The 23306-nt window shown below is 33.6% G+C and overlaps 3 protein-coding genes across 7 annotated transcripts; 2 read left to right on the plus strand and 1 right to left on the minus strand.

Moving 5' to 3' along the window:
- The first annotated feature begins 1270 nt into the window (after window positions 1-1270).
- pyd3 (beta-ureidopropionase pyd3) lies at window positions 1271-4116 on the plus strand. The gene is made up of 5 exons (XM_069129249.1): window positions 1271-1486; window positions 2361-2611; window positions 2999-3387; window positions 3485-3802; window positions 3883-4116. Exons 1-5 carry the CDS (start codon window positions 1380-1382, stop codon window positions 3991-3993), a joined length of 1176 nt encoding a protein of 391 aa, XP_068985350.1. The 5' UTR covers window positions 1271-1379; the 3' UTR covers window positions 3994-4116.
- A 163-nt stretch (window positions 4117-4279) lies between these two features.
- On the minus strand, window positions 4280-8379 carry Br140 (bromodomain-containing protein 140). The gene is made up of 8 exons (XM_069129248.1): window positions 7946-8379; window positions 7335-7617; window positions 6423-7266; window positions 6045-6344; window positions 5793-5967; window positions 5291-5709; window positions 4613-4987; window positions 4280-4508 (listed from the first exon to the last, which is right to left on the minus strand). The coding sequence occupies exons 1-8, from the start codon at window positions 8063-8065 to the stop codon at window positions 4328-4330; spliced, it is 2697 nt and encodes an 898-aa protein (XP_068985349.1). The 5' UTR covers window positions 8066-8379; the 3' UTR covers window positions 4280-4327.
- Window positions 8380-9458: 1079 nt separating this feature from the next.
- drn (zinc finger AN1-type doctor no) lies at window positions 9459-22340 on the plus strand. 5 transcript variants are annotated; one of them, XM_069130306.1, is made up of 6 exons: window positions 9459-9744; window positions 17404-17552; window positions 17635-17921; window positions 18759-19226; window positions 19626-19797; window positions 19873-22340. In XM_069130306.1, exons 4-6 carry the CDS (start codon window positions 18942-18944, stop codon window positions 20019-20021), a joined length of 606 nt encoding a protein of 201 aa, XP_068986407.1. In that variant the 5' UTR covers window positions 9459-9744; window positions 17404-17552; window positions 17635-17921; window positions 18759-18941; the 3' UTR covers window positions 20022-22340. The 5 variants fall into 5 exon arrangements, with proteins under 5 accessions (XP_068986407.1, XP_068986409.1, XP_068986410.1 ...); XM_069130308.1 differs by having other exon boundaries at window positions 17404-17505; XM_069130309.1 differs by lacking the exon at window positions 17404-17552.
- The last annotated feature ends 966 nt before the right edge of the window (window positions 22341-23306 follow it).

Consider the following 23306-nt stretch of genomic DNA (forward strand, 5'->3'; position numbering starts at 1 on the left):
GATAATTATCGATGTTATCGTTATCGTTTTTATCGATAGTGACATATTCGAAAACAATCGATAATCGCGTTCAAATTTAAAAGGCAGAAATAATTTATTACCATATTTACTTTTTAATTGATTATTATCATATATCATTATTATCATTATTTTTTAAAATTTATATCGAATGTATTTTTGTTATATAAAATTATATTTTCACAGGTTTACTGATAATAATCTAAACTTAAATAAAAAAAGACATATAAGAACGAGATACAACTTTAATTAACGAACTTTATTCCAGTAATAGTAACAGAAAAATATTTTTTGTTGCGTAATAATCTGTGTAATATATTCTGCTTGAGCAAAAACAAGCGATACATTTATTTTGATTATATTTCAATATGAACCGTTTAAATTTATTGTTTCACGATATCGTGGATTATAAACAACGAGAGAGAGAGAGAGAGAGAGAGAGAGAGAGAGAGAGAGAGAGAAAGAGAGAGAGAAAGAGAGAGAGTAAACCTCCAGATAACCTGACTGCATCCTATCAGTAACATTTAACATGCACGATTACTTGAAAAAAATACTGCATTTTGTTAACTTTAATGGAAAATTTTTGGCTCGTTTATAAAATCTTTCATTTTCTTATTTTACAGATACGGGAACATCTCGTTGAAAATGGAATTCTAAAGATTGGAACAAGTAACAATGTAATTATTTTTAGAAATATTTTCTACAAAAGTTCTATGTTTTTATACAGATCATGAAATTATGAAGTTATGAGGTTTATATAATGACTACATTTTTTATTCGAAATAAATAGGAGCTACATCAATATTTAAACAAAATTAAAAGTAAGAATAAAAATTATTAAAATTTGTTAAAAAATAACTAAAAACAAGATATCTTGAGTCTTCGATTTTCAGTGTTTATTTTCAAAATAGAAATTATATGATAGAAAATAAAACGTATCTATAAATAAATGATCTACGTTGATTCTTTACTTATAATTATAAATGAATAAATACCTATCAACAAAACTGAAAATGATTAATTATTAATTATTATTATAGAGATTAGCCCCTGGAAAAAAATGTTATATTTAATCAAAAACAGTAATACGAAGTCAATGAAAACAGTAAGGTCATCTGTTTCTTTCAACCAGGTACGATAGAGTTTCGAAAAAATTTATGGCTGGTATGATAATTAATTAAGCTAGTTAAAAAGCATTCATTGATAAAGATTAACGAGTATGTTAACACATGTTTGCACATATCATCGATATATATCACGCGTTAATTCTGCGTCCTCTCACAATCGTCTGGAGTCAGTGACGGAGCGTGGTCACAAGCAGAATCGAGTAGCAACGACGTTTGAAAATTTCTCACAGCAGAATGAGTAATTCAAAGTTTGATCAAACTCTCGAAGAGATTTTGGAGGCATATCTACCAGAGAAGGAGCTGGCTGAAGTTAAGCGCCTTTTATATGGCCGCGAGTTGCAGTAAGATTTATTCCTATTTATATACTTAACACATTGATTGCCACGGTGGTCATCGGTGTCCACTATTACTAAATTTTGTAGGATTATTAAAATAAAATAAATTTTATGGACTAAAAAATATTTAACAATGTGAATGACTTACATAACACTGTCAGAGGAAAAGTGCGCAGATATAACATTTTGCAAAAATTCAATGTTATAGTGTAGTATATTTCAATCTATTGCGCTTCCACGGCAAGATATAGAAACCGCGCGTGACAGTCAACGTATCAATCTTCAATTTGTTCTTTTTTCTTAACAGATGTTTTTGGACTGAATTTTAATATACGAAAATAGCTTTTGATACTCTCCAAACGTTTTGAGTACGTTGTACCCGATGCCAATGTATCTTAGAGTAATTTGCTGTGAAATATTTTTAGATTTCACGCGATTTTGCGCGAATAAAGAATCGGCGTTTTGCGCATAGATGTTCCATGTACTGGATAAATTTTGGCGCTGACTAGATTTGGTGGAAAACTGAGCTGTACACAGGATGTCTCACCAGAAATATCTTCGTTATTTCTTATCGTTATATTTGTTTTAGATTTATGGAGTTCGACCAGTGTGACTTCTGAACGACTCATACTCTTATCCTACATTATGTATTTCGAACTTAAGAAAATGATAAAATTAATATTTTTAATAAGAAAGATTATATACCTATATATTTATAATTATATTGAAAATAAGAATATATAATTATATTATTCTATATTCTTGACATTTTGTATATGACATACATCCTGTATATGATTCCTTTTATGTTTAGATTATAGTTACTGTTTACCATAGTATCATGTTATTAGTAACTAATTTTCTTTCTAATGTATTGAAGGTCGCTAAATCTTCCTCAATGGAACGGAAGTGAAGATCTCGACATCCAAGGATACATTGTGGGCGGCAGTGTGACGGAGCAACTGCGTCCTCCACGTCTTGTCCGAGTTGGTTTGATTCAGCATTCCATAGTGCTACCAACGACAGAACCTTTGCAGAAACAAAGAAACGCTCTGCATATGAAAATCCAAAAATATGTCGACTACGCCGCAAACTGCGGTGTGAACATACTCTGCCTCCAAGAGGCTTGGGGTATGTCTGAAAATCTACATAGTGCTTAAAAAAATACATATCAATGGAATACATGTATATTAAAAAATCATGTACTATTTGTCTTAAAAGCTACGAACTTGGAATTTCGTGGACTGAGAGTGTTATCATTCTAGTTATTCAAATATTTGCTTGTTTTGATGATAATCTTGCATACACTTCTATATTTCCAAATAAGATTATATAATACTAATCTTAATGTAATTCTACAAGATTAGATAAGAATAAGGAAACCTTCAAAGAACTTTCATTCTTTCCAATAAAAATTACAATTTATAATCATCTTATTTGAAATAATTGTCCATTCTTTTCATTATTTATTTTAGAAACCGTTTATCTAAAACGGAAACCTATTAATTTATGTTACAGCTATGCCATTTGCCTTCTGCACCAGAGAGAAATATCCTTGGTGTGAACTGGCTGAAGATGCTGAGAATGGAGCAACCATAATATTCATGAGTGAACTTGCTCAACGGCATGGAATGGTTATCATTTCTCCAATTCTTGAGAGAGACTCTGCAAATGGCGACACTCTGTGGAACACTTCTGTAATAATTAATAACGATGGAAAGGTGATTGGAAAGGTGAGGAAGAATCATATTCCTCGCGTAGGAGATTTCAACGAGTCTACTTATTACATGGAAGGAAATACAGGACACCCTGTCTTCGAAACATGTTTTGGACGTATAGCTGTTAACATTTGTTATGGTAGACATCATCCCCAGAACTGGATGATGTACGGATTGCATGGTGCTGAGGTAAAATTTATCTTTAATCATATATTTTTTACGAATATCATAAATCATTTATATTGATAAAATTTCTAAAAATTTATTATAAAATATTTGTTCCTAGATTGTGTTTAACCCATCAGCAACAACCAGCCATACATCTGAACCATTATGGTCCATCGAAGCAAGATGTGCAGCCATAGCAAACAGTTACTACACCTGTGCTATTAATCGCGTTGGAACTGAAATGTTCCCCAATGAATTTACGTCTGGCGATGGAGCTCCTGCGCACCATGATTTTGGCCACTTTTATGGGTCCAGCTACATCACTGCTCCTGATGGAACTAGAACACCAGGCTTAAGTCGTTGTAAAGATGGTCTTCTCGTTTCTGAACTAGACCTAAACTTGTGTCGCCAGATGAAAGATTTTTGGTGTTTGAGAGTAAGCTAAAACCTTAGATATTCGTGATCTTCTGTTTTTCTTTTATGACTCTTACTCTTCCTATGTTTTTTTCTTTCTAGATGACACAAAGATTGGACTTGTACGCCAAAGAACTGAACGAATATGTGGAAAAAAACTTGAAACCACAACAGAAAAATGTGAAACAGCAGGAAAAAGACAGCAAAAATTAATAAGCCAAACACAAAATGCTGCAGGTCGCAGATGCTTATTTTTACAAATTTCTTGTTTTTACTGATTATATGTATAAATCAAAAAGACGATTATAAAAAAATATATATGTATCTAGACAAATATTCAATCAGGCAAGATTTTATACAAACAATGTTTTTTTTATTTCATCTCAGTCATTATTTAAAAATATAAATAGAATTCTGGAAAAAGTATGACTTAAAGATAAGTTACCATAAGTTACATATGTACGTTAAAATTCTTTTTACATACTTACAAATTCTTAAAAAGAACTACCTTATAGTTATAAATAATATCTTATCAGAATTTACAAGATTAACTGACCGAACCGGCATTCAACGTTGTGTTGTGAGTTTGTTTACGGTAATGGAGCGCCTCCTGATACGCTTTCTTCACGGCTTTTCTATCCGCAGGTTTTCGAGACTCGATTAATTTTGCTTCATCTAGTTCTTGAGACACTCCGAGCTTCTCCAACTTTTCCCCCGGTAACCATTGCCTGCAATAATTATATATAATTACATATATACACAAAATAACCAAATCGATAGAACAATAGGAAAACAAAGAATATAATTGCACTCTATAGAGAAATAAAATTACCATGTTCTTTTGGTATCAAAGAAGAGAACGAGAAATACTGGTTCTTTGTAATTGACGGCGAGTGCTAATACATCATCAGGTGGTGCTGGTATTGGTACACCTTTATGCACGGTGCCTCTGGGTGTATTAGGATCTATTATAAGAGCCGGATACCAGGGATATCCGCGACACTTGGCCCATACAAGTTGGAGAGCCTCCAGACCATTGCTCACTGCGCCTTGCTTGCTTTCCAGCTCTTTTTTTGCTTCGTTCGCTTCTTGCTGCCTCTGTTTTTCTTCTTCTAAATCAGGAGTAGTGGACCTGCTGGTTGAACAACTGCTACAACTCGAAGATTGACTTTCACCTTCTCCCACGTCGCTATCCATTGTTCTACTTCTGCAAACATTAATTTCATATTGTACATCGATATTGTACTCAATATTTTATTGAAATACAAACGTATAATGGTTAACTCTGTTTTTCTCTTTACTTTTTCACGCTTCTATTTTTTCAGATATCCTTTTTTTTCAGAATACCTTATGCATCAAATGTGTGAAATACACAAGATGTAATAATATTATATTAAATACTAGAACCAAATATTCAAAAACAATCTATATTTGATTAATATTTACTGAAATATAATACCCATTTCATATGGATCCGAGAACAGTAAAGTTAAAAGGGAACAATGTGCACCTGTACTCTTTAAAACTGTCACTCTGTTTCTTCTTATCATCCTCCAAGACGAACATTTGATTACTCCTACTGGCTCTTGCTCTTGCTTTGCGAGTGAAAAGAACTGCTGTTCTTCTATTAACTCCTCCTCCTCCTATTTCTTTCTCTCCGGATTGTAACTCAGTTTCTCCACGACTTCTGTTAGCACGGTCTCTTTTTCTAGATTTGGATGCTGTCTGTTCATTTTCATTTACAGGGTCCAATTCAGGATAGTCTTTGCGAGCTTGATCTATGAGAGCGCCGCCTTGTTCCTTCATTTTTATTCCAGCTCGATAAAACATGGTATCTTTACGGTTGTAGGCCAAGCAGTTACTGACCATCAAGTTGAAATCTGCTTCAAAAGCTCCAATTGTGTCGTATTCTTGTCTTTCTATTTTGATCTAGTAAAATAAAGATTATAATTTGTATATGTAACATGTAACATGAGTTTTTTCTTTAAATAACTTGAAATAAGATGAATTACCTGCATGGTAGAAAAATCCATAGGATGAGATACAATTTCCAAATAATCTGGGACTTCTTTAGTGTTTACTGGTTGTCCAAACACGTCGTTTACATCTTTCATTTTGATTGCTTCTAGTAAGGAGCATAGAATACTTTCCAGTGGACGTAATTCGAACCACAAACATTTTTCTTTTCTACAGAATAAAATGAAATACTTGAATATTTATTATATAGCTCTTGATAATTGAGTTTCTTTTTTGTGAAATCTTACACTTTGAATAGTTCTTTCTTCAACTTCTCACGTTTTCGTACTAATTCACAAAGTAATCGGGCTCGCTCAAGATCCTGACGTAAACATTGCCAATACTTTAATTGACGATACAATTCACCACGTAATTCACTATCTGGTGGGGGTGAAGAATTCTCTCCAAGTGGTGGTGGTCTGGATTGAGGATGTGAACTCTGAAGTCTCCTAAGAAGAGGAACGCCATTTCTATATTGGCGTTTCAGAGTCCAGTATGCTATAAGACGCTGTATCAGTTGGCTTCGTTTAGGCAACCCTTCAGCTAAGCTAATTAACATCATAAATCATTAACAAAATTCTTTATATACTTTGGCTCATGTGTTAAAACAATTTTATGTTTTTTACCTAGCAATTTCCTTAATACGTTCTGGTGGTATGGTTGGAATAGAAATAACTGGAGCAGAAGAACTCTTCTTATTCGCAATTGCCCTTCTTCTGGCATCAGCAGGATTGGTGGAAGGTTGATAATCAGATGGCGTATGAGCTTCACAATAAGCAGTTTTTTGAACTAACATTGGTTCCCCATTTGCAGGTTGCACTGTTCTCATACGCATACATAGACCAGCTTGTTGTGCACATGTTACATGAAATGCAGCATAACAGTTACTTTTGTGGCACTGAATACAAGCACCAGATCCTCTACGTTTGCATACACAGCATGTAAGTCTCCAACGTGCAGCAGGTATACTTTCTATACTATCAATAGGCTCCAGAAACACTGTATTAGCGAATCTTACTTCCGGTATCCACAAAGCACATACAACATGAGCCCACGTAGCTGGGCGGTCAGTTTGTTTAAAAGCACCACCCCTATTTGGGCACAAAACACAATCAACTGCTCGTGAAGGACTTTGCAAACATCTTCTGCACAACCACTGTCCTTCAGGAATATATGGTACACCATAACAATCCTGATGAACAGCTAGATTGCACATGTCACAAAATAGTATGGCATTACTGTTCTGACATTCTCCATCCATGCAAATACAGCAGACTGCATCTTCATCAGCTGCAACTCCTCCACCACCATTACTTTGTTGCTGAAAGTATGATTCTTTCTCCAATCTGTCCATCAATAATTCAAATGTATCAGGCTCCAAAGGTGGACTGAGTCCCGAAGCTAATCGCCTTTCATTTACTGTAGACAACCACGCAGTATCTTCTTCATCTAAATCATATTCTACTTCTCCTGCAAAAGAGGAACAAATTTAAGTGAATTGTCACTTGAAAAGTATAAGTATATTTGAAATAAATTACCATCAAGTTCTTCCCCACTGCGTTCCATAAATCTGATATATGAATTTGGAAGTGGTTCTGCTTCACCTAGCTGTTGTTCATACCCATCAATCTCTTTCACCATAGCTACAGGCAAATTGCTAAGAATATTCTTCTCTTCCTTGTCTTTGTCTAACGGTATAGCATGACCTTTCTGAGTCGTATTTTTCTCATCAGAACTATTCCCTTCCAAGGAAATAATAGGTACTGAATCAGTGATTCCAATTTTGAATGTTTTATTTGTATCTTCACCAATAGGATTCACCTTAAAAGTAAATAATGTTACAAAATTATTTAATTCCCAGTGAAAACAATATTTATGAATTAATTTAAGTTCAGTATACAATCTATTACAAAATAAATATACATAAATAAAAATATTAATTAATAGACTACGGATGTTTATGCAATTTTATATTTTTATGAGCGTGGCTAAAGAAATTTACTTTAGATATTTTATATGCTTTTATACGTTATTTGCATTATGTAGATTTTTGGAATCTCAAATTTCTCAAAAATGGATGAATATGTACAGTCTATGAATTCATTACTTTCACGCAATTCTTTCGCATTCACCGGAACAATTTCCATACCAAAACAAATTTCGATGTTTCTTGGGTGCTGAGCGTTTCGTTGTTCGCGGGGCTAGTACTATCGTTACTAACACCGATTCTACTTCTGCCTTTTTTTTTGTTCGACTGTGGAGTGTTCATCTTCTTTCACGATCTCGCGCAGTGTATTGTAAACGATAATTAACGTGGTTATATTATCCGCACTTTCGGTTTAAAAACCTTCTCTTACATATGTTTTCTGTTTTTCAGAGCATTTCTGCTATGAATTCGCTCCGGTATCGTATACTAAAACTGCATGGACTAATGCATCCCTCATTTTCACGCAAATAGGTCCGAGATATAGTTATTGCATTAATTTGCATTTGAGGGGAAAAAGAAACGCTCGCAAACGTTTGAACAGGTAATCTAACCAATTTGAGCGGCAAACGTAATGTGCACTGACATGTTAATGCAATGAAAGTACTTTGCATCGCGTGCCAATCATAAAGCACCTTTTTCAAAAATACAGGTGATTAAACTCGTAGATTTCCTTTCCTTCTTATAAAATATAGATTTATTTCCATACATATATATTTCAATTAATTAATTAAATTAAGCTTAAACTTGGTAATTTACAATAGATTTAACGTCCGTGATCTATGACACTGCTGACAGTAATGAAAACTCACCATTATAAACAAATAATTCGAGCATGCAACATAACCTCGCAACTAAGAAATGGAAAATTATTTTCCTTCACTAATTTTTATTGTAGAAGAATGATCATAATTTATGGAACTTTTCGTGTTGTTCTTTTAACACGGAAAAATGTAATAACTTTATTTAGGATATATGACAAAGTATAAATTTAATTTGATATGAATCTCGTGTTATATGGGACCCAAAACGCAAGTTTTCTTTAATATAGCAGAAAAATATAATTTTTTTGGTGGACGAACAAAAGAGTATAAGTCAGAATTATAAGCTTTGTAGAGAAGCGTTTATAATAGATAGATAGATATATGAATAGATAGATAGATTTTTTATTGCTTCGCTTATGGAATTATAAGCCGTTTACTATATATTACATCTTACCATATTCTATCTCTTAGAAAAGTATGCAATTTATATACTATATGTATAACACAATAAGATACAAAATATATAATAATAATATATAATATACAATATATACAATATTATACAACACAAAACTTCATATAGTGCAATAATATGATAAAACAATACAAGAGCGCTTTAGTACAATAAATTATACAAAATAAGATATATACGAGTGCGTGTAGAGAAGTACTTATAATATTTATAGAGTATATAAGCATATTTATCCTCTTTTGACGAAAATTTGAGTTAAATTTTTTTCCCCGCCCACCAGATATGTAATGTAAAGACGGCTTCCAATGCGCGACGCGCGAATGAGGCCACCTGGCGGCAAAAGAAGCACTTATAAAACTGAACTCAACTCGGCCGCCGATTTGAGTTTGTCAACTTTGGTTCTGACTATTTAGTGTACAGATTGGGGGAGGGTAAGAGATCTAACTTTACACCAGTCATTGGCAGTATTTGTTCCCGTGCCCGTAGCTTTGGTTCGTCTATCGTCGTAGTCGAAAGTTTGGTGTAAGGACTAGTTTACTAGATAACCGATATTTGTGTTTTGTGAGAGTGCGGTCGCGCTGCGTATCAATTTGGGGACTAACTGGATTCGTAACCGAGAGGACCTAATGCTCCGCTGAGAATTATGTCGGATACTGATGCGGGATTACGATCGGTCACACGTCAAGTCAGCTGACATATTGCGCCCTGCTACACCGCAACAGCTCTTGGTAAGTGTCGCAATCGCGCTACTTGGTCATCAACGCCGACTATTTTTATCAAATCCCCTTGAAATACGTCCGTATAACCATACGTTTCATTTAACGCTAACGTTTCTTCCTTTTTTTTTCATAATAACCAGTTGGTGAGATCTAGCCTGATTTTGGTTTGTCCCATTCCCTCTCGCTTTTGTACCCTTCTCTTGATCCCCCTGTCTCTCTGGCGTTTCTCTTAATAAAAAGATGTCTGACGCGATGTGGAATACGTGTATTGCATGGGACAAAGGAAACGACGCAATTGCTTACTAAGTGCGTACTTCTCAAGGATAGGAGCCATGTCTCTAATGTCCGTTCCGTTTCTTCGTGCTCTTTGACTGCGTGCTTGCGTGCGTACATGCATGCGTGTGGCCGTGTGTCCGCACGACGGCAGCGCCGATACGATTCAAGCGCAAATCCACACTTATGCATTTATTCTCCTTCTGTTCTCCTCCTCTGGATGTTCATACCCCCTTTCGTGCACCCACAACCGCACTGGTCTTAAGTCCCCTCTTTAGCCCTTCGTGCGTTCCTTGGAAACTAGTGATCCTCGTTCTATTCTATTCTTCCTTAGTTAATTTAGTTACACAATATTCTAGGGATCAGTACAAATGTCCTACAAATCGAATTTTCAAATAGGTTTTTTAATAACTTTAAGCCTGACATTTATTCTTAGACAATTTCGTATAGGTTATAAGTTCAGACATTGTTTTGAGGTTATGACCCCCTTCTCCTGTATGAAACGCCTGAAATTCGTTAGAATAGTGTGATTGAGTTTTTTGTAGCTCTTATCCGTTAATGGTCGTCGAAATTATCCGAAAACTTTCATCATGCGTGTTCGTTATATGAAGTTTAGGCTTATTTCCATAACTTGTCGCTATCTCGAGGAATTGTTGAGCAACCTTAGCTGTGTTCTTTATATGTATCGCGTACTTGCAATAGTTTGATATGATATATACAATATCTTGGTACGCAGAATAGTGATCAGTAGTCATAAATCGTAATTCTCGTGTAAGAGAGAATCTGTAGATAGCATTGACGAGGTTATAAAATCGAGCGCCCACAACAGGCAATGGCAGCGATGAGGAGTGAGGACAAAAAGTTTACGATTTCATTGGTTGCTAATTCTCTTCGAATTTTCAAGCTAAAGCGACCGCGTTATTCGCTAACGATCTGAAATTAACGTACTGTAATCCTGAGTCCTTTTGTATGATAATTTACCAACTAATCATGTTGGTGAATTGACATGTTTACAAATTATAGGTTATTTTTATAAATTTTATTTATACAATTTTACGTGGAATTAGATAATGAAAAACCTTCTTCACAATAATTTATCAACGTGTTACAAGTTTTAGCTTCGAAACTTTATTTTTTCAAATTTATAATTCTCTCAGACAAATGGGTAATCAGGTGACATGTGAGTCTCATAATTTCCTTTTATTATAAAAAATTGTATTATCAATTTTGTTGTAGATTAGAATTTTCATTTTTATAGTTTTATGAGGAATAGGATAATGAAGGTTCTTTTTCACAATGAGTTAGCAACATGTGACAAGTTTTAGGTTAGAATCTTTATCTTCACAATTTTATAATTTTATCAATCAAAAAAGTTAATCAGATGACTCGTGGGTTTAAAAATTTTCCTTTATTTTAAAAAATTATCGATTTTATTACAGGATAGAAACTTACAATTCTAAAGATAATATAAGGTAAAATAAGTAAATCAATTTTATTTTGCTACTATTATGCAAGAGAATTTGACAGTGACTCGTGACTTATAAAATTTTACCAACAATATTGGTTGAATGATGCAAGAAGTTCCTGACCTCAATAAAACCAAGTTTTGTTAGGTATATCGACTAGTACGATTGAAGTGATTAGCAGGTTGATGCTGTGTGTCGGTGTAGATTAACCTCACCCGAGCCACACCTCGCTTTCTTCCGCTACATGACTGATACCGTAAAATGGCTGCATGTAGATTTACAAGCAGAATAATATCGCGTGTGATAATGCCTTCGAGGAATTTCACTGTCGATCGTCGGTAAGCGTGCGCGTAAGTGCGCGCGCCAATCAGATCTTCATGGATCCATCAACTACTAGAAATTTTTTTCCTCAATGAATTTTCATGTCTAATGAATTACAAAGATGTTCTTTTTTCGTAAAACTCCGTTTTCAACGGAAGATGAGTCAGTCATTTATCGTTCTCAACCTCAACGGATGCGATTTAAAATCATCGTCGACCATATACATACGTCATACTTTGGAAGATATTCATACCACGTGTCATTGGACTGTACAGTCGAATTTCGTAAGAACAATGAGAGAAGAGTATAGGCAACTGACAACCAAAATAAAGTTGCAAGCACAATTTTAGATCGTCTTTATTCATCTCCTCCCTTTGTTGTATATTACAAGATTAGAATTTTTGCGCATATTTTTTGGCGCTATTCAAATGACATTTTGATAAAACAATTTTTTGTAATCTTGCATTAGATTTTTTGAAAACGTTATATTAGACAATTTAAGAAACTTACATATGAGAAATATGAGATTGGTATATATTTGTATTTGTCTTATAGTTATTTATAATAATTAGAGTATACATATATAAAATTAAAAATACTACTTTATTATATTTATTATTTAAATGTCACTAGAAAAGAAACTATACGTATACATATATTTTTCTTTTTGGTTAATATTTGTTAGATTTAAGTTCCGTTTCAAATTTTTTAGTTTCTGTTTCACTATCAATTCCAATCGTTTTCTCGAGACAAAAGTCAAGATCAGATACAAAATTCATACCTCATATAAAACTTTATATCTATATTTGGAAATCAATGAGAAATTACTCAATTTAATACAATATTCTATTCAAAGTCGGTATAATTATAATAATCGATTGTAATTCTTGGTACATAAAATTGCGCAACTTCGTATCAAAAAAATTTTCTATGCATATATTATGTAAATATATTTATTCAATTAGAATTGTTAAACAACCGTGCCGATGCAAACGAATGGAAACTAAATCTTTGTGTAAATCAGCGATTTGTTTTTGAGCGACTCATGATTAGTAATTTTCATTGTATTAGCTTTTGAGCGACGTAAACGTATTTGTGCCAAACACAAGTAAACCCTAGATAAGTAAAGCGGAAAACAGAAACACGTCATTATCAAGAAATGTGTCAAACATGTATTTAATACTAGGACGATCACATTAGTCACCATAAACAACTCATTATTTTTCATAGAAATTTTATTGATTTACAATAGTACGTGTGGTCCATAAGTCACTTCCCCATTAAAAAATTGTATAACTTTTTATTACATATTTCTAAATCTTTGTTTTAGGTCTTTAAATTTTGTTTTTTGGAAATTTATAGTAGAAAAGAGCACAACTGACCAACGAGTAAAAATAATAGAAATTTATTTTCGAAATCAAGGCTCCATTATTCTAACACTATTTTCACCTCAACATTTCAGGTTTTGGAGCACTGAAAACCCAAGAGTTGTTCATTAATGTAAATTGTATAATTAATTGTAATTGCAGATTACAATTTGGTATGACACAAAGAGTAGTCAAGCTTTACTTTTTTTCTTCCTTTTTTTTTTATGAGGATTTATACTCTTTGCTCTGTTGTAAATTTTTCCATTATAAATTCCAAAAGAAAAAGAGGAATAGAACTAGAAATCTGAAACAAAAAGGTAAAAATATATAATAAAAAAATGTTATACAACTTTTAAATGAGAAACTGACTTATGGATCACGCTATATATTTCTAGAGAATTTAAATGATTTGTTGTGAAACGTATAAAAAGAGATATTATATTGTTTTTCTATTGTATATTTTTTCGTATATACAAAATTGTATATTTTAGTCATCTACACCTCTAATTTTTAAATCAGAGACGAGTGTAATTTTTGGGGCAGATCGCCATGTAAAATTCGCGCGCGTTTCTCCGTAACGAACTAGTTACTTTCCGTTTGAAAGTGTTTCTATTCCAATTGGTCGTGTAAACTATAAACGAAACTTTCATTAAAGACGGTGTCTTTAATTGGCTGTACTGAGTGTTACTGTCATTGTCGGCGCGATAAATGTCATGTCGAAACTCTAGACCGGAAATAGTGTTTTATGTCGATGACGATATAAATAACGATCGAACAAATTTTGTAACTTTGTCGCTTAAGGCGAATTACATACATGAAATAATTATGCAAATTTGTTGTTTTTTAAAAAACAATCGTCATAATGACTTTAGAAAATGTTAATTTTTGTAGTAATCATTATTCATAACTTATGTAAATGTATAAATCAATTTTGAAAAATTAGGGATATTACACTAAAAGCATATTCAAGCATATCGTAGGTTATTTTTTATCATATCGCATACTAAATATTTCGTTTATATTTAAAACAATAATAGTTAATAATCCTAACTTAATGTTATACATATTATTGCACTTACTGATTAAAGATGTCATGACATATTGCAAATGTAATTTTTGTCTTTATCTGCTCAGTTTTCCGTAGTATTGAAATAGTTTAGAAATCATTCTTATTGATAATATCGCTAGAGAAAATTAGAAATATTGGAACTAGAATATTCCGGCATATTTTTATATCACTTTTTATCATGTTGCATACGGAAATGAAATGTTTCGTTTACATTTGTCACAGACGTGTATTCGATTTAGTTGTAAGAGAAATAATAGTTGATAACCCTAACTAAATGTCATACATGTCACTGCATTTGTTAATTAAAAATATCATGACATATTACAAATAATTTTTGTCTTTTTTATCTGTTCATTTTTCCGTAGTATTGGTATAGTTCGAAAATCATTGATATTTAGATATTTCTAGCATATAGGAATGGTGACAGTAAAAATGCTATTTATTCATATTGCAACTTCTAATTTTTGCATCACAAGATTTTATTATTAATTTCGATATACAGTTATATGCTTATTATAGGATTGCAACTAAAGGCGTTAATATTAGAGCCCAGTAACGTTTCGGAACTCAGAAATTTATTTTATACTCACCATTAAAACTAAATGCGAAAAAAACAATTTTTTCCGGTATATTTGATGATCTATGTTAACGATTCTTAACATAGATTTCAATTTATGTATTTATCGAATATAAGTTACCGACCGTCGGTAAATTTTGAAATATTCAAATAATTTCAAGCGTAAAGAAGTTAATTATCTGAAATAAAGCAAAGTCATGTATCGAGGTTATCATATGCAATGAGACGCGAAAATAAAATTCATTAGCGTCCAAAGATAGAATAGGAAATTCTTTCTTATTCATATTTTCTTCTCCGTGACACTTCCTAACACGTGTTTTACGTTTGATTTGGCTTTCAATTACTGCACTGACGTCATTGATTCCGAAAAACTAACGGATTTAAATCCCGTTCATTGCCTTAATCCTTTCACAATGATAAATTTTCATTAAAAGACGGATAAATTATACCAATTATTGATTACTGCATGTTTTTTATTAGTAATAAGCTTTCAATTACTGTGATGATGTCATGGTGTCCGAAGAAGTAGCGTATTCAAATACCGTTCATTTCTTGTTCCAACCCCTTCACTATGGTGGATTTTCGTCCAGATACAGACGAATTACATTAATTATTAGTTATCAAATATTTTTTACTCGAAATATACGTGATATTTCTAGATTCTGTTTTAAAGCTGGTTGAGCAACAGGTCGAATACTTTGTGTCAAAATATATGACACCGACATCTTTTCTTCGATTATTAATTTGATTGATATTTTAATTTTATAATTAAAATATATAATGTTGAAGTAAATTTCTGTTGTTTTTGTAATATATAAAAGAAAGCTTTATTTATGTAGTGAAAGTGAAAACGCCAGAGATATATGTACATATAATTACTTTAAAGGAATTTACTAAAGCTATCAGAATGGTCAAACTAACTAATTCATAATTTTTTATATATTTTTTATATTATGCATTTCTTCACGTATATATCTTTCATTTGGATTTCTTTGTTGCAAATCTTATATCTTAATTACAGTTTAATTATATCTTAGCTATAATTTTAATGTTAAATTTAATGAATAATTGTTTATCACAGTACTTTATTAAGCTGAAGAAATAATGAAAAAATAAATTTAAACAAATTTCTACGAATCAAAGGTGAAGTGTCTTTGAAGTTATACGAACTAAGAGAACGGAAAAAAATTCTATCCTAGCCTTTCATTTCGCATCTGTCGGCATACATCAGACAATATATATGTAGTTTTGATTTTATTGTATTACATAGGTATCATCGAGAGATCATGCCGCGACATCTACACCTTCATTCGAGAAATACAGTACAACACATCATCATACATCTCGTAATCAAGAATACTATCGCAATATTTCCCAAAAATTACATGTTAATTATCCATCTATGAGAAATCATGATCATTGTTAAGTCTGATTCGACGGAGAGAAAAACTTACAAAAGGTTAGAAAACCTATCGCAGAAAGAACGATCGCGTGAGTGCGCATGCGCAAAGCAGGGAAAAAGACCGACTGAGTCGTGTGATATGTATTCGAGAAAGAAAGAGAGAAAGAGCGACGAAAATAAGTGGCGGAAATTCAAGTATTCTCTAACTAAAGAGTCTAGTAAATCTTCAAACATACTGTTTATGTTATTTCTTATATGTATACGCAGTATAAAAGAAGGGCAAGAAAAAATTTAATGGAACATTCCTCTTTTTATAATGGTAGGTAAAAACATAAACGTAAGAAATGTAGAGGGTGCCTAATGAAGAAAAGATATTTGTTTTTAATAGATAGAAAAGGAAGGAAAGACCTCGTTATTTATCTATGGACTGCGAATCTTTATGTATTTATGAAAAATTCGAAAATACAAAAATGCACACAATGCACATAGATAATCAAAATAAAGTATTTATGATATTTAGTAGATGAAACACATTTTTATTTAAATTTCATTCTTTTAATATAATAATCTATGCTGTACAATTTACGTTGTATAAGAACCGTTATGTCTATACTGAATAAACCCGCTACAAAACCGTAATAAACGATGAGTAAATTACGCTTTATCTATCTTCTGTATTAATATTACAAAGAGAAAAGTACGTAGGTATGTGTGTGTTCCGAGTTAGTCTCAGAAACTATTCAACCGATTTGGATAATTTTTTTACCGTTGAAAAGTACATTTCCTCCAAATGAATACAGGCTATATTTTATTACGCTTACTCCTCAGGGAATCGAACAATGAGCATAAATACGACCAAAGCTGCAGTTTCATTTCCACCACAGGGTTGTGCCTTGCTCGACCGACAGTTGACAGTTACTTCCTATAAATATTTCTCGACTGCTATTTACTATATTGATTTCTATTGCAAATGACAGTGAATCTAGAATTGTGAAGCTAAATTCATATCAGTTCTTTCCAGTTCTATGCAGACAAAGTCGCGGGTAATAACTAGTAACATCTAACCTTATCGTGGGCAAGTGTGCGCAGCCTGTCGTTGGTTGTACGTCCGCCCAGAGGCCGTACGTCCAAACGATCGCCATCATGAAAACATTCGGCTCGTCGTTATCGTTGTTTCTCCTCCATCCTTGCAGGTTCCTCGGATTGAAGTAATATCGAGCGCGAAGTTGCACGCACAAAGAGCGAGAAAGAGAGACGGAGAAAAGGAAAGAAAGGAAGCGAGACAGAGCTATTTGGTAATATTTCGTTTTAGCTTTGGCGGTGAGAGAGAAAGAGCTATTTGGTAATATTTCGTTTTAACTTTGGCGATGAGAGAGAAAAAGAAAGGAAGCGAGATAGAGCTATTTGGTAATATTTCGTTTTAGCTTTGGCGGAGAGAGAGGCCTCCTAAGAGACAAAGCCAACGCGCGCATCGCGAGAGAGTGGCCAAAGCGAGAATTGCGCCGCCGAGATTTATCAAGCAGAGGCTCAGAAGGGAAGAGAGCCTTCTCGACCGACGGTCGACCCAATCGGTCGTGGTAAACTGCTACACGTCGTCTAACGTGTCTCTTAAACACACGACAAGGATAGACAAGGGGAGCCCACTTAAATGCCTCGAACGAATTCTTACTCCATGTTGTGCGTTGGTTGCGACACGACTGCGTGTTGGAAAGTGAGTAATATCACGTTTCCCCCCGATCACGCCTTTATACGATTTTATTGCGTTGAACACGAAAAATCGGATAAAAGGGGTTATGACAAATTTGAAAATTTCCCAACCCCTTTGTAATTATTGTGTTCTTCTTCCTTTTAACTCCCGTTTTTTTCTTCGCTTTTCCTCGTCATCGACAATTGTTTGCTTCTCGTTGTCCGATTTCTTGGTTTTATTTGCCCTTGGAGGAATTACATACACATTCTCTCTCCCTCTCTCTTTCTTTCGTGAGCACTGAAACTGTTCTACACGAGGGAACGGCCCTTGTCTCAAGATATCGTTACTGCTGCTGCTGCTGACGACTTCTCTCTATTCTATGTATAGACTCCTCGTTGTGTACGCGCGTGTGTGCAAGTGAAAATTCGACATGAAAAATCAAGCGTCTGGTTTCTTTGAGACAGTACGGATGTAGTCGACGGTATTTCCTATATAATGCGTCTATTATGGTGCAATGATTGCTCCGTTTTCTCGTCCTTTTAAACCTGAATTGAGACCCATCGCGTTCGACACTTTTTTTTAATTAAATAATTTCTAGTGATTTGTATTCCATTTGAGGACAGGTTACCTGTACAAGAGTTTCCTAAAATGTTTGTGCTTTGTCATTGACAGATAAAGGTTGCAGTGATAATTATTTTGTACACTTTTATTGTACTCTTTGTCTTATTTCATTCTGTGTAACAGATTTATTCTTTTAAAGTTTATTGTTTAGTTTTAGAGTTCTTTCTTTTTTACTGATTTTAAACTATAAATTGTATCGTGACAAACAAAGAGATGTTAAAGAAAGCTGCATTTTGGTAGGTGAATGTATGGTGACACGCGGTCGTGAAGGAGCAACTGGAGAGCGAGCTGTGGCAAAAGAAGCTTAATTATCTCCCATTTAGTTGACTGCAACTTGCTCGATATTGTTTCGAGTGATTGCATATAGGATAAAACTAAGGACTTTGTTCAATCATTGAGGTTTTATTGGGATAAACAAAGAAAATGGAACGAGAATCTAATCCCATGCAAGCTCTGTGCCGCAGCGGCTGTGGATTTTATGGCTCCCCAGCCACGGATGGCCTTTGTTCTCTTTGTTACAAAGAAAACCTAAAAAAGAAGCAGCAACCTCCTGTGTCAGCTGCCACTGTACCAACATCACAGACCGTCTCTGGTAACGCTGGCACGTTGCAAGGCGGTTTTGGTAGTCCTGCAGCTACAGGAACTACAGCCCAACCTACCATTCCTACCATACCTCAATCAACGACAGATCTGCCCAGCTCCAAAGAAGTAAGTTTTATTCAAATTATATTTATGCGTATTTAAACTTTCATAAAACTAGTTTATTATCTTTAATTAGAACAATGAAATTAGAAAAGGAGAATTAAGGTTTATTACCTAATTTTAATTGTCATAAATAGACTGTGCATATTTATTTATTTATAAGTAAGGTGCAGAAAGGTGCAAAGATGTGAACAAAAATTATGTAAAATATCAAAAGTGAAGTACATATTATTACATTTACAAAATAAAACATTCTTCTATTCGTTCAATTCTTTATCTGTTTCTATAAAAGTATAAATTTGCATAAAGATCCCCAGTCTAATTATAAAATTCTATGGAAAAATGATAGAAGGAAATTATTCAGCAGTTGTAAATTAATAACTCTTTATTTCTATTATGCTTTAGATAAATAGGGAAGATCAAGAAAATGAAGTAGGTGTAAGCAGTGGAGCAGTAGGAGAAGGATCTGTGAGTAGTGGGGATGCAGACGACTGCTTCGATGGCAAAGAGACTGACAAAGAATCTAAGAAGAAGAAAAATCGTTGCGTCGTGTGTCGCAAAAAAGTTGGTTTGACGGGTAAGTTAACGACAATTAGAAGACATTTTTGATCCATTTTGAACAATTTACGATTCGATTTGTCTCTCTTAACAGGATTCGAATGCCGTTGTGGAGGACTGTTCTGCTCTGTGCATCGATACAGTGACAAGCACGATTGCAAGTTCGATTACAGAGAAATGGGCGCTCAAGAAATTCGGCGCAACAATCCAGTTGTTGTTGGTGAAAAAGTGCAAAAAATTTGAACTATTTAGTGCGTAGATCGTTGGGAAAATGGTTATATAACTATATAAACAAAGCAGAATATAAAACAAAAAAACGGAGAAAAAATGAGATAAATTATCTGGCAGCTGATTGCACGTCGAGGGGCGAGACGGGTGAATGCGAGGATCGTGAACGAAAGGTAGCAGGGAATTAGTATGAAAGAGCGAGAATGAGGGAGAGAAAGAAAATTGTAGTAAATGTGTTAGAACGAGTAAGAGTGAAAGTTGCGAGCTTATTGTGTCGGTAGAGAGGAAGAAAAATACGAGAGAGAATGGAAAATTCAAAAGGAATACAAAAATTGGTTTGTACACGATATGCAAATATAATATATAGAAACGCCAAAAAAAAGATATATAGACGAAATTTTCCGAAGGAAGAATGAAAAAAACACAAATAAGAAAGATTAACGCGAAAAGTAAAAAGGAGAAACAAACAAAGAAACAAATTAGAGTGCGTGCCACGTGTACGAGTGCTTCGAGAAAATTTTTGGATGCTAGTGCCATGTCAGATTGTCATCTTAAGCCAGAGTTCTAATCGAAAATATTTTTGGTTCTAACTGCTGCGCGCTGTCAGCTTATTACTACTATTTACCTCTATTATTATCTACGGCTTATTATTATTTTATCTTATGTTTATTAATTTACTTAAAAAAAAAGAAAATGCAAAATTCGCGTACGGAAGTGTTTGTTTTTTTCTTTTTTTTTCTTTTTTCTTTTTTAGATATTAAACTTTAGAGAGAAAAAAGAACACGAATTCTTGGTGCGATCTTGGTCGGTTTTGTTCCGAGACGTCTCATCGGGGATCCGGGTTTCTGAATTGTGAACGAGAGAGGGAAAGGGAGAGCGAGCGAGCGAGTGAGCAAGAAAGAATGAACAAAAAGGAAATTTTATATGTATATAATCTATATTTCTGTTTCGTTCGTAATATCCAAAAAATAAAAAAAAGGGAATGTTGCTTAGGTAGTGGCTGACGTTGATGGGTGATCACAATCCTAGGTTAACAATTAGTCTAATAATTATTAAGTATATTAGTCTATTGATTCATAAATAATGCAATGAAATATAAGTAGTACTGTGTGTTTATGTCCAATTTCACGTGAATATAACCAAGCATTATTCCTTATTAAATATGTTTCAAACTATATTGCAAATCAATCATTTACGCCATGCGTTAATAAATATCTTCGCTGAAAAGAGAAGAAGAAAAAAGAACAAAATGGCGAGCTCTGTAATGATTCTTCGTCTGATTCCCCGAATGATAATATTTCGAGATTAGGAAAAAAATTAGGTTGTGTCACGTGACTCGTCCAGTCGGTTTTCTCGTTTCTCTTTGTGTCTTCTAAATAAGATTTCTAGTATGTATATTGGTGCTAAAATACACTTTGTACGATGAAACGTTTAAAGGCCAGCCAGACATAAATAAAAAAAAAAAAGGAAAAATAATAACGAACGAGAGGCCCCTCGACGAAGGGACGACTATCGGCCCTGTTGTACTCGATCGATGAAAGAAACAAAAATTTCTCCGTCTGACTTTAACCATTTTCTTCCGTGTTGCAATACTTTTTAACGAAATGAAGAAGAAATCTTAAAAAAATGGAAGAAAAAACACGAAAGAAACGTACGTTTCAGTTCTTTTGTTCAGCGTGTCTCTTGATTCTTAGACTAGGCCGTAGCTGAGAAAGAGAGAAAAAAGAAGTTGCTGTAGGTGTTGAGTTTTATGTCGCTTCTACAAACAAAAAAAACTGAAAAACAAAAACTGTTGCACGAAGCAATTTGTTGTAAAAAAAGTATAAAAATAAAAAAAAAAGAAAAGGAACAAGGAGAATAAAAATTTGTCCTTGTTGCTTCGTGAGTTTTCCAAAAACAGAAAGAATTGCTTTTCCCGCGTATCGTTGTCTTCTTTTGAGTGTGCGAACTCGATAGTCGTCACACTGGGTCTTTTGCGATTTTAAAGACAACTAAATTGGGAGAAAGGAAGAAATTGAGTGAGAGCGAGAGCGAGAGTGAGAATGTAAAGGGAGAGCAAGAGAGTAAGACGAAAAAACACCACACTGTGTATCGTACCATCATGTTTTTTTTGCTCTGTCTTTAAGAATAATTGCGTTTCGTTGTTTTTCTTTTTTTTTTCTTTCTAATAGATTGTTGATCCTTCGTTCTTTTTAAGGTTTTGCGTGATAGCCAATCTAGCGATAAAAAAAAGCTATTGAAACGAAAAAGTCGTCTTTATGAGAATACAAAGAAAGAAGAAAAGTCCTTGTATTGATACGTTAAATAGAATAAAGTGAATCGTTCTTAATTTCAGTGCCACGTTATGGATGATCCTTATTTTATAATATAGTCGATACAATTCTGTATGTACTTCTTGCAAAACGAGAGGAAGCTAAGAGAGAAAGCGATTTCTATAGAAACTTTGCATATATTCCATATTTGCCGTGATTTCACACGTACAGATACACGTACATACACATACATAACACACGATGAACATAATGTCTATGGACAATATATTATTATGTGTACAGAGTGAGACTTTCTCGGTCGTCACAATTTTCCAATTTTTGTAATCGTCGTATGAAAAACAAAAACAAAAAAAATGTTATAAATAAAAATCGTATTGTTTCAATATGAACTACTAACTAAAAAAAATCTCACATTAGCCGAGGCTTCACAACAAATCGTCTTTTATTTTGTTTTCATGGATGACGTCAGAATATTTCAATTCAAATTTTTTTTATCTCTGGTCGTTTGTCGGTTGGCAACATTGATAAATTGTTTTAACGTCATGATTCATTTAAAAGAAAGATAAAACTCAACCTACAAAACAAACATTAAAAATTGTTTTTTATGTAATGCATCATAACGAAATCATACGATTATTATTTAACATTTTGCATGATGGGAAAATCTTAATGACTGTTGGAGGGAAAATTTAAAATAGTCCTTGCAAATTGTTTTCTTCAGATTGGTTGCGCAGTGATACATTTTCGTTCTGACGCGCACCTTAGAGGAAAAGAGAGGGAATAATGTGTCAACTAGATTGAAGCGACGTGTAAAAGAGAAGGTACGCACACTGATTATCAATAATATCGACGGAATGGTTGCCTTCAGGCCTTCATCCTATTTTAGGCATAGCATATTTTTCTAAGATTGTAACACGATATCGGGGAGTAGAATCTTGCCTATAACGAATGAATGACACTTGCGTAGACACACACAGAGAAAGAGAAGGAGAGAAAGAATAAATATGTGAGAGTATGAATGGTTGAG

This window comes from Bombus flavifrons, chromosome 16 (assembly GCF_040668555.2).
Source record: "Bombus flavifrons isolate JBK064 chromosome 16, iyBomFlav1_principal, whole genome shotgun sequence".
Taxonomy (NCBI): Eukaryota; Metazoa; Arthropoda; class Insecta; order Hymenoptera; family Apidae; genus Bombus; species Bombus flavifrons.

Excerpts from the sequence above, each read along its gene's own strand:
- pyd3 (XM_069129249.1), top strand. The coding sequence starts at position 1,380 with ATGAGTAATTCAAAGTTTGATCAAACTCTCGAAGAGATTTTGGAGGCA. Across the intron at positions 3,388-3,484 it reads ACGGATTGCATGGTGCTGAG|ATTGTGTTTAACCCATCAGC; the intron begins GTAAAATTTATC and ends ATTTGTTCCTAG. Across the intron at positions 3,803-3,882 it reads AAGATTTTTGGTGTTTGAGA|ATGACACAAAGATTGGACTT; the intron begins GTAAGCTAAAAC and ends TTTTCTTTCTAG.
- Br140 (XM_069129248.1), bottom strand. The coding sequence starts at position 8,065 with ATGAACACTCCACAGTCGAACAAAAAAAAAGGCAGAAGTAGAATCGGT. Across the intron at positions 7,267-7,334 it reads CAGTGGGGAAGAACTTGATG|GAGAAGTAGAATATGATTTA; the intron begins GTAATTTATTTC and ends CCTCTTTTGCAG. Across the intron at positions 5,968-6,044 it reads AAGAAAGAACTATTCAAAGT|AAAAGAAAAATGTTTGTGGT; the intron begins GTAAGATTTCAC and ends TTTATTCTGTAG.
- drn (XM_069130306.1), top strand. The coding sequence starts at position 18,942 with ATGGAACGAGAATCTAATCCCATGCAAGCTCTGTGCCGCAGCGGCTGT. Across the intron at positions 19,227-19,625 it reads ATCTGCCCAGCTCCAAAGAA|ATAAATAGGGAAGATCAAGA; the intron begins GTAAGTTTTATT and ends ATTATGCTTTAG. Across the intron at positions 19,798-19,872 it reads CAAAAAAGTTGGTTTGACGG|GATTCGAATGCCGTTGTGGA; the intron begins GTAAGTTAACGA and ends CTCTCTTAACAG.